An 11,630-nucleotide genomic window follows, 5' to 3' on the forward strand; every position below is an offset into this window, starting at 1 on the left:
AAACACGCTGTAGTAGTCTATCGCAATCTTTTAGACCACATTGGACCAGACGATGTATTACTACTAAACAACTCTACTTATGATTTTAAAAAAAACTATTCAATTACATATCCTTTAATCATGTCAAATGCTTATACAATTTATCTGGATGTCGTATCTGGGTCTTGATCGTCAGGTTAACCATGATGATGATGCAGTTTGGACAACAAAACACCAATCATTCGATTCACTACTGTGGAGATGCACCAGATTGACCGTGTAAAGCTGCAGTTCAGCATGCAACAACAAATTCCAGAACCTCCGACGTGTTTGGGATATTGGCATCAACAAAGAGTCGATGGCAATGGGATTATTCCGATTGGAGAGACTTCGTAAAAGAGATGTGTTGTCATTGGAGGAATCGACGACAACACATCTTAAACGAACCAATCATACATAGTGCTAGACCAACTCAACATTATATGGCATGGTTTAGGTCGGTTACAACGCCACAGTTTGTGTCTTAGCCAAGGTATTTCATTGATCCACGCCAACGGACTTCATCATCAAATGCCCAACAACAAATCTCCGCCCAAGAATAATGTCAACCCACCCAAACCCAACGACCAACCTCACACCATCACCCTACCATATACACCCAACCACCAAACACCCAACCTCACAACCAATTCATGCCACACACTCAAACTCAAAACTAGGAACCAAAACCTAACCACTAACAACCATACACAACAACCACATATGTCTATAGTGATGATTCATACAATTCAACCTCATCCCATCATAACCCCCATTTATGAACACTCAAACATCTCATCTCTACAACATCCATCCTTTGTTTGACTTTATTACACCACATGAATCATTGCTTCGTTTCCAAAATGATTCAATGTCCCAATTCGGGCAACCATACCGTCCACAAACCACCCAACCACAACGATCAAACTACGACAAATGGCACCGAACTCAATTACGGCAACGTCGTTGGCAGCAATAACCCCAACTATTGGGGAGAAATGATGACAAATTTATCAAATATTGATGGACCTTCCACCAGACCTTCACACCAACCACCATTACATCATGTCAGCACTCAAAGGCCCCAAACACCCCAGGGAAATCGTGAGAGACCTCGAAGGCGGGCTAACGCACCTTGATATGGAATAGAGGGACATTTCAATCGGGCGAGTAATTGATTTTCTTATCAATTGTTATGTATTTTAACTTTATATCATAATATTAATAATTATTTTTCATTTACCTATATATATATATATATAGCTTGCACCACATGCAATGACGCATTGCACATGATATATAATAAGCATGTGTCAATTGCATTAACTTGACTGCATGCATACGCCAACGATATTGACGTCTCTTCTTAATGACAAAATACATGTGTCAGTTCAACTGACGCATGTTTTAAACCTATGCGTGAAACATAATTATCTTGGTAAATAATTTATTTTAAAAATTAAATTAAAATAGTCGATTATTTAAAAAAAACTATATTATGACTAGCGTTATATATTTAAATTAGTTGTTGCTAACAAATGTCATAATAAAGACACCCGTTAAAGAATCTAAGCAAAATAATTTTTTAAAGTCCAAAATTTATTAATATAATAAATACTTTTTTATATTAAAAATGTATCAAGGGGTGTATACGAGTTGGATTTAATCTAACATGTTATTCAATTTATTTAAATTTTAATAAATTAAGTTTGTTATCAAATCCATAATTTTTGTTGTCAAAATTGATCAGAATCTATGCAATCATTTATGAATTGGATTCATGAGTTGTATTTTAAATAAAAATTATTTTATAATAATTTTTTAATTTAAAAAAATTTAACACAATTTAATTTTAGAATTACGTAACACAACATAAAATCTGATAATAATATAAAATTCTACTTGACATGTTTGTAAGTTGAAAAATAATAAAAAAATATTTAATCTTAAAATTATGTAAATTAATTGATCTAATAGTATTATATAGAGAATAAAATTATTTTGATAAAATTATAATTATTAGTGACATATTAATTTTATTTTTTTATTTAAATTAATAATAAAAAAAAGAAATTATTAATGTCATATTAATAGGTTGAATCAATGTATTAAAAAACTCAAACCTAATATCCATATTAAAATTGTTCATGATTGGGTTGAGTATATTCATACATGAATAGAATTTTTGACCTATAACAATTCAATTTTTTAAAAAATTCACAAAATAATTCAATTTTCAGATTATATTTCAAAATAAATTTGCTTTAGTCAACTTTGTGGACGAATACCTTAATTCCACTAAAGATTCATTCAACTAAACATTTTGACAAATAATATTGAACTAATTGTCACTTTGCATATAATTTGACAAATAAAGAAGTATCTTGCAATCCATGATGGGTCTCTCATCTTTCAATTCATGATGGACTTTCAGCACCTCTAATTTAACCCACAGATTTTAAAAAGATTTATTCTCTAAAATACGGAAAAATAATCAAAAACATAATTACATTAAAATATATTCTAATAAATTTAGTATATGTGGTTCTACAGTAAGTTTTGATTATGACAAAACTAAACTTTTTAGAATTTATTTTAATTAAAAGTCAATTAAACAAAAAATAATTTATATTTGAATATATTAAAGTAAAATTACTCTTTTAGATATATAATTACTAAATTGAGATTTATATTAATGTTTTCAATTCTAAACCCTTAATAATATTAAATTTTTTAGAGAAGAAGTCTTTAACCAGTGCCTAAATCCATGGTCTATAACCAATGTCTAAATTCATTTCTTAGCATTTTCCAATTAAACACTTTCACCAAAATGAAGAAGCACAATTTTATTCTTTAGCCTAAAAGAATAATAATTGATAGCTAAGAATTACTATCAACACTGCTTCTACTTTCCTCATTTTCACAGCATTTATGCTTTGCAATTCCTAAGGAATCAATCTTATACATTGAATTGACATGAATGTACTTCAGAAGAAGAAAAAAACCATCCTTTTTTTGTTTAATTTTAACAAAAAAGTAAAGACAAAAGTAAGAGGAACATGTTGTCTTTGCCTTTTTTTTCTCTCAACCCATCCTTTATCCTAAATTCTCAATAGTCTTTTTAAAGAAGCTAAACAAAGTATTATAACAAGTTTTTTTCTCAGCACAAGAATCCAAAGAGAAGTGTTCAACAACTCAATATATTAAATCATTAGTAATTTAAATCGTACTGATTTTTTATTTATTTGAGCTACCATCACTAATATTTAACTTTTACTTATTTAAAGTTTATGAAGCTGATAATTCCTTCGGACTATATAATCTTTTTATTTTGTTTTTCTTATAAAATTTATTAAAAAAAATCACAAAAGACATGATGCTTCCGTTTTACCTGAAGGAGAAGAGCGATCCAAAACACAGCGGAATTTAAAATTTCTCCTTTAGTGATCCTTACGAATGAGCATGATCAATGATAGAATCGTTATCTCTTGTGACGATTGTAACCTTTGATGCAGATCTACGGAGCGATCACGAACGCTGAACGATGACAACGCCTCTACTCGGTCCACACGAACGGATTCCTTCAATCTCAGTGCTAACTGCTACGAATGAAGGCTTTGAGTGAGAGAGAGAAACGAAAATTGCAACTGCACAAATGCTTCTACACAAGGGTTCTATTTATAGAATAACTTGTGTGGGCTGCAAGCTAAAAAGCTCACTCAAGTGTATGTGGCCCATATCTTATAATATGCCAAAATCACTTAAGCGCGTGGTACCTTACCATATTTCGTATTCTACTTAAGTATACCGTACCTTACGATGTTATACAATTCACTTAAGGGCATCGTACATTACGGTATTCCTTAGTTACTCTATCTCTCATCAATTTGTCCTTTTGTGTGTGACCCTGTAGGTTTTCGCGGTATTGACAATTATATTAAATCACGTATTTAACATAATAAACAGTGGGCAGTATCTAGCAACACATCACTGCTACCCAAGACACGAAAATGTCATGTGATCTAACAAATCCTTTTGTGATAATACTTATGCGTACAATTACCCTTTTGCCCTTATGTTTATATTGAACACAAGACATAGACCGTGTCATCCTTGTCCAGTTCAATATTGGATCCATAGACATTTATCCTGTTCCGCAGGATGGGCAAATTCCATATAGGTCACTCATGTTCCTTAGCATGCTTCGTGGAGTACCTATCAACTGTCTTTATGGTAATCCAGTTACGGATAATGTTTGATCAACAATAAGGCACTCGACTCTACATCTAGGGTCCATAGTGGTTTCAGGTCGAAGGATGGTATACATCATTATCACCATGAGAATAACTTATGAAACTTTGCATAACATTCTATATAGTATTCTCATAACGGGTCAATCCAGTATAGATATTACTCTTAATATTCATACCTATGTTTAAGACTTGATAACTCCTTATCCATGATTCATGAGATGTGATCATCAGTCTATATACATAATAGTCTTAATGCTTTAATGTTATCCCACTTCACAATAAAGCTCGACTACGGATACTTTAAGAATAGTGTCCTTATGTTTAATGTGATTTCATGATTAAGTCACACTTGATACATTAAACGGACTAGCTATTCTAGGGACTTTATTAAACAAACATAATAAAGAAAAAGTCTTTTATTATTAATAAATAATTCAATACAAGTACCAAAAGTATTGACCTTTAGGGCTTACACCAACACTACCGCAATATGAACATTGCTTAAGCCTCCCATGCGCGAGTATAGAAGTCATATTTAACTGTTAGAATGTGATCCAAGTGCATCCATTCTATCGTAAACAAACAAACGCTTAAGTCTCTCATGCGCGAGAACGTGAACGTTAACACTGCTCATTAAAAACAATAAACAAACATTCATTTTCTACTCGAAACTACCGATCTTTGATTTTCTTATTGTACTATGAGGATACGTAAGCACAAGATTGGAAGATCTGTGCGAGCACGCTAATTTAAAAACTTTTTTCCCATTATACCAATAGCAAGTAACCTTCAGATAACAACACTCATATGCATAAAGAACAAGCAAAATGGTTCTCGTTGAGTACAACGGATGTGAAAGGTGTTAATACATTCCACTTGTATTAACCGACTCCTGAATTCGCTCTTGATTGCCAAGATCATTCTTTGGGGGTTTTATCGATACTTTCCCTGTCCTTTGGAATGAATAAAATCTGGTGGCGACTCTATATTTTTCACGGTGCGACACCTTATAATCCAATTTTGTTGAAAAAATTTCAAACATACATAAACATGAAATGGTGTAATTAGAGCAGTTCTGTCAAGTACTTATTCAAGTACATTAATAAGGGATATGATAGAATTACGACTGTTGTTGTACAATCAAGATCTGATGGTACTTTTGTGCACGTAAATATTGACAAAGTAAAGCAATATCTTGATTGTAGATACGTGTTACCAAGTGAAGTATGTTGGAGGTTGTTTTCATTTCCTATTCACGGTAGAAATCCCGCTGTTGAGAGATTGTTTTAGCATTTTCAGGGGGACAATTTTGTTTACTATATTGATCATGAGATGATAAACGATGTACTCGATAAACCAAGTGTTAAGGAATCAATGTTTATTTCCTAGATGTAAGCAAATAAGACTTATCTAGAGGCAACAAATTTGACTTATTCTCAATTTGTTTCTAAGTTTATCTATGATAAAAGGTACCTACGTTGGAGACCACGCAAAAGAGGTCATACCATTGGTAGACTTATTTGGGTTCCTCCAAGTTCAGGTGAATTGTATTACTTGAAAATGATGCTAACTGTTGTAAGAGGTCCAACATGCTATAATGATATCAAATATGTGCGTGGAAAGATATAAGATAGCTTCAGGGATGCATGTTTTGAAATGTGATTTCTTGAAGATGACAAAGAATATGTTGCAGCTATACGTGAGGCAAAACATTGAGGATCAGGTCACTTCTTGAGAAAGTTATTTGTAACCATACTTCTATCAAGTACCATCAATATACCACATCATGTATGGCAACTAACATGGATTTGACTATATGACAGTATTCTAAATCAACAAAGAAACAAGACAAACAACAGAAGTAAGTTTATCTTATAATACTTATGATATGTTAATAATTTTCGGTAACTTCATATTTTTTTGCCTTTTTTAAGTATTCTAACATCAACGAAAATGTCTTCATGTTCATGTTAAATTTATAGATATTATGCATAACGCCTTTATATTATAATAAATACCAACATTGATTTCCATATTGTTTAGTTTATAATTTATAACGTTTAATTTATATTATTCAGACTTATAATTGACTGAGGAAGAAATAAAGAATCTAACGCTTATTGAAATTGAGAATTTGTTGCAAGAAAATCGAAGAAGTTTGTCTGAATTTAAAGGAATGCCAAAATCAAACTCATATGTCACGAAGCACGTTGGCAACATGCTGATTTATGATGAACCTGATTATGATTGTAATATCGAATGTAAAAAATTCTATGATTTATTGCATTCACTTATAGGTAATTAAACTAAAAGCAAAATAATTTTGTATCCAACATATGTTACTATTATATATATTTGAATTTTTATTGATAACTAGTATTTCTCGATTGATAGACGAGCAACGTTCAATTTTTTATAAGATCATGCAAGTCGTGAACAATAGAAAAGGAGAAGTATTTTCTTACATGACTATGCAGGGATTGAAAAAACTTTCATGTGGAGAACTATTTCAAATGCATTGCGTTCTCAAAAACAAAATTGTTATTAGTGTTGCTTCAAGTGATATAGCTTTCTTATTATTTTCAAGTGGAAGAACAACACACTCAAAATTCAAAATTCTTGTACAAACACTTGACAATTTCACTTGTAACATTGAGAAAAAATACAAACATTCAGAATTATTGGAAGTAACTAATTTGATAATATGGATGAAGCACCAATGTCGCATAAAAACTGTTTTGAGGCTTTAGATAAAAAACTTAAAGATATCATGACAGAGCACGATTATAAGAATTCAATATTTGGTGACAAAGTTGTTGTTTTGGGAGGATATTTTAGACAAATTCTTCATGTTGTCCCAAGAGCAAGTCACTCAGATATAGTCCATGCTTCAATTAGCTCTTCATATGTATGAGACTACTTTCAAGTACTTACTCTGACAAAAAATATGCGACTTCAACAAGGTTCAAGAAATACAAGTTCACAAAAACTAGCTGAATTCCCACAATTGATATTAAATGTTGGAGATGGGACGATTTGTGAGTCAAATGAAGGTATTGTAGATATTGAAGTTCCGCAAGAGCTGCTAATATCAAGGTTTAACGATCCTATAAAAGAAGTTGTATAGAGCATATATCCCAGTCTGTTAGAAAATTACAAGAATGAAGATTTCTTGCAGTGTATAGTTATTCTTACTTCAACGATTGAAGTTGTGGACAAAATCAATAATTATGTATTAGACTTAATTTCAAGTAAAAATTACTTTTGTTGCATATAAATGTTTTTGAATCAATATCATTCTCTAACGTATTAATGTTTCACTTCTTTTCCATTTTAAAGGAGAAGAAAATGAGTACATGAGTTCTGATTCAATAGATAAAACAGAGTCCAATTATAATCAAGTTTATGAAGTTCTGATTCGATAGATAAAACAGAGTCCAATTTTAAATTTCTAAGAACGTCAGGTCTCCAAATCACAAGATAAAGCTAAACTAATGTGAAATTTGGATAAAGCAGAAGGGTTATGCAATGGAACAAGATTAATAGTGACAATGTTGATAAATCACGTGCTAGAGACTAAAATAATGTCTAAAAAGAACATTGGAAACATAATTTACATTTCATTAATGTCTATGTCACCTTCTGAATCACCAAGATCATTCAAGTTGATTAGGAGATAATTTCCGATCATTGTCTCATACACAATGACAATAAATAAATCCCAAGATTAATTCTTTGATAGTGTATGATTATATTTGTCTACTCCTATTTTTAGTTATATGGGCAATTGTATATAGCATTTTCAAGAATGAATAGCAAGAATGGTTTGAAGATTTTAATACATAACAAGGAGAATGCACCATGTCTTACTACTACCAATGTTGTGTTTAAGTAAGTCTTCCAATCACTATTTTAGATGGTAAACGACTATTCTATTTTTTTATTGTCTTTTTTCTACTTCTAATTTTTTTATGCTATAATTTTATTTGAATTTTTTTTATTATCTTTTTTCATTTTTATAATTAATTTTAGAAATTGAGTTCTAATTTATTTATTTCTAATTATTATAGGATGAATAAATGACTTGTGATTTTATGGTTTCTCTATTGAACTCCCAATTATTTTAATTGACAAACGTATTTTGAGATGTTGAACAAATGTAAATCCGAAATTTAAAATATCATTAAACTTTGATTACTATTTTTTCTTTTTATGTTTGTAAATATTATAAAACTCTTTGTTGTTTTAGCCATTTTACATAGATAGTAATAGTATTCTTTTTATGTTTGCAAATATTATAAAATTCTTTATTGTCTTAGTCATTTTACATACATACTTTGAATGTATTGATCTGTGCAATATATAATTAATGGGAAGTTTTAAATTAAATATATTATTAAAAATAAATTTAATCTTTAAAAATAATAATAATAATAATAATAATAAAAGAGGTATAATATAAATACAGAAGAGACTTGTAAGATACTAGTATCTTCTAAAAATAATATCAACACTATTCAAATAAGGTAGAAAAAAGATAAAATAAGATAATCCAATATAATCCGAAATATCAAATAAACTAAACAAACACAAAGGCAATTCTAACAAATAAAAAAAACTTAAATTCCCATAATATCTCTAGATAAAATCTATTTAACTTTTTTTAAATAAATTATTTATAAAAAAAAACATGATATTACATGAATGGGTGATTGATAAATACTCAAACAAACTACAAGTGTACCAAAGTATTCTCATTTTAAAAAATCTATAAAAAAAACAATTAAACTTAGTGCACATAACTCAACTTCAATGCATTTTCACATATAAGTACATTATCTAAATTCAGCCACACAAGAAAACCGACATTAATCAACATGTGACTCTGTCTATATATCTGAAAATGCAGAATCTTAAACTTTTAATAGTGGACAGTTAGTCCATCTATTTTGAAATTGTCAAAGAACATTGAAACGTTCTAAAAAAAAGTTATACACCCTCCGTGAACAATGAACATTTGGCAATCCACTAAATAGTATTCCATCATAATCTTCTTGAGTATTTGCTTTGCTTTTAGTAAAGACCTGCAAAATGAAGTTACAAACAAAAGGACATAATTAAAAATAGTATAGTACTATAACTTATGTAGCACAAGCAATTATTCAAACTACTTCACACAACTTATACTGTTGTTTAATAAAGGATACACATCTTTTGGCCTCCTCTGCAACTACAATCTTCCCTGCTGCATAAAAGCCATTCATATTCTACATCAATTACCATCAAAGAAATTTTTATTAATCATCGATCATAAAACATTAACAACAATAACAGCAAATCCCATACCAGCAAGATGCAAGTGAAGTGACAAAAAAACAAAGATCAAAATTCTACAACCATTTTGATTAAGGTTCAAAATCCATTTCATCAACAAGGTTCTGCAAATCCACAGTCCAATCATCATTCTTTTCTACCAAATCCTCAACCGGCGCATCAATTTGTGAGAAATCACCAATCAAAACCTCATCCTCTGGATTCCCACCAACCAACTTTTGGTTCAGTAATTCCTCCCAATCACTCAAATTACTCTCGTTAGCACTCGGATCTTTGATTTCACTCCTTGATTCATTATCATAAGCACTTAACAATGTCTCTATCTCAGACTCAATAGCAGTCAAACCCTCTTGTTGTTCTCGACTAGAATAATCCACCACAGATTCAATTGGCACTGTCATCATCGTCACGGAATCATTCTGCAAATTCTCCAAACTTGAACTAGCAGGGAGCCTCCTCTTTCGCTTCATTTCAACACCTTTCAACTCTTTGTTGTTTGCCAATTGCTGAATAAAAGATTGATTACTGAGTGCTCTTGCAAGAAAAGCCATCATCTGTTGATGTTTCTTCTCAGTAATCAACAACCTAGCTTCCATAGCAGATATTTGATCCCTTGAATTATTCTGCTGCTGCCTCAATTTCACAATTTCAGCCACTAAAACAGATCTGTCTCTTCTCAACCTCTCAATCTCACCTTCAAGACCAAACTCTCCTAATTCAATACAAGCACCACCACTTTCTCGTTGCATAGACGGCGACTGTGCTACATTTCTTCTTCTCTTAATCGTTCTTAACAAGTTCCTCTGTCCAGCTAAAAACCCTTCATTCGCAAATTCCCATCGATCCGGATCAACTTTTCTAAAACCCTGCATGTATATACAAAAATCACTCAACAATTTTCAACTAATCATAACTAACTTATAACTAATCATAACCAATTTTCATCTAATCATAACTAACTTATAACTAATCATAACCAATTTTCAACTAATCATAACTAACTGGAGTATTAACTAATTTAAACAATATTCAACTAATTATAAACCGATTTTCAACTAATCATAACCGATTTCAACTAATCCTAACTAACTTATAACTAATTTAAACAAAATTCAACTAATTATAACAACAATCAGATATAACTAATCATAACCATTTTCAACTAATCATAACAAACTTATAACTAATGATGACCGATTTTCAATTAATCATAACTAACTTATAACTAATTTAAACAAAATTCAACTAATTTTAACAACAATCAGTCAGATATAATTTTCAAAGAAATGATAGTGTACTTACATAGGTATTGAGTTGACGAACGAAGCTAGAGAAATTGCTATGTTTGAAGTAACGAGGTAAAATTGCAGTGGAGAATTTACTGAGGTCCCAGACGACGAAGCTATTACGAGCTCTGCTCCACGAAACGATTCCATCGGTGGAAGGATCTTCAACGACATCAAAGGTTTTGGTGAGAAATGGAGGTGGACCTGTTTCGTGTAACCCTTCCATTGGTTTTGGTTGAAGACTTGAATTGGAAGAAGAAGATGAACTTGATGATGAACCAACATTTGTATATGGTAATGTTTCTTCTTCTTTCACCAAAATTCCCTTCATAAAGAAAGCTTGTGTGCGAGACTCAATTTTAGAAGCGAGTGAATAAGAATGGGTAGTTATTTACGGTTAGTTTAGTTTAGGGGTTTGAGAGAAATGGAGTGATTAAATTTAAGGGGTGGAGTAAGAAGGTTCTAGAGACGGATTGATGAAATTGAGTTGGTGTTTTGGAACTTTCTGGAGATTGTCAGCATTTGTTGCTCTTACGTGGCATAAGATAGTTTTTGTAGCAAATTCTAGAAAGTTCTCGACTTATCAGCTATCTACACCTAAAAGTCTTGCTGTATCAAATTGGCTAAATTCTCACAATGGATCCTCACCTTCCATCCTTCCCTCTCTTTTACCTAAAGCACATGTAATAGAATAAAAAGATTTAGAAAAAGTAATAAATAGAAGAAGAGAGAGAAAATG

The 11,630-nt window shown here is 31.0% G+C and overlaps 1 protein-coding gene across 8 annotated transcripts; it reads right to left on the minus strand.

The window, feature by feature from the left end:
• Positions 1 to 9,010: 9,010 nt before the first annotated feature.
• On the minus strand, positions 9,011 to 11,403 carry LOC127087921 (heat stress transcription factor A-2). 8 transcript variants are annotated; one of them, XR_007790085.1, is made up of 4 exons: positions 10,908 to 11,403; positions 9,618 to 10,471; positions 9,453 to 9,513; positions 9,011 to 9,355 (listed from the first exon to the last, which is right to left on the minus strand). XR_007790085.1 is itself a non-coding variant. In XM_051028840.1 (2 exons), the coding sequence occupies exons 1-2, from the start codon at positions 11,220 to 11,222 to the stop codon at positions 9,677 to 9,679; spliced, it is 1,110 nt and encodes a 369-aa protein (XP_050884797.1). In that variant the 5' UTR covers positions 11,223 to 11,403; the 3' UTR covers positions 9,011 to 9,676. The 8 variants fall into 8 exon arrangements, 1 of the variants encoding a protein (XP_050884797.1); XR_007790084.1 differs by having other exon boundaries at positions 9,453 to 9,516; XR_007790086.1 differs by having other exon boundaries at positions 9,453 to 9,538.
• Positions 11,404 to 11,630: the final 227 nt, after the last annotated feature.

Source organism: Lathyrus oleraceus, chromosome 5 (genome assembly GCF_024323335.1).
Source record: "Lathyrus oleraceus cultivar Zhongwan6 chromosome 5, CAAS_Psat_ZW6_1.0, whole genome shotgun sequence".
In the NCBI taxonomy this organism is placed as follows: domain Eukaryota; kingdom Viridiplantae; phylum Streptophyta; class Magnoliopsida; order Fabales; family Fabaceae; genus Lathyrus; species Lathyrus oleraceus.

Excerpts from the sequence above, each read along its gene's own strand:
- LOC127087921 (XM_051028840.1), bottom strand. The coding sequence starts at position 11,222 with ATGAAGGGAATTTTGGTGAAAGAAGAAGAAACATTACCATATACAAAT. Across the intron at positions 10,472-10,907 it reads TTCGTCAACTCAATACCTAT|GGTTTTAGAAAAGTTGATCC; the intron begins GTAAGTACACTA and ends ATATACATGCAG.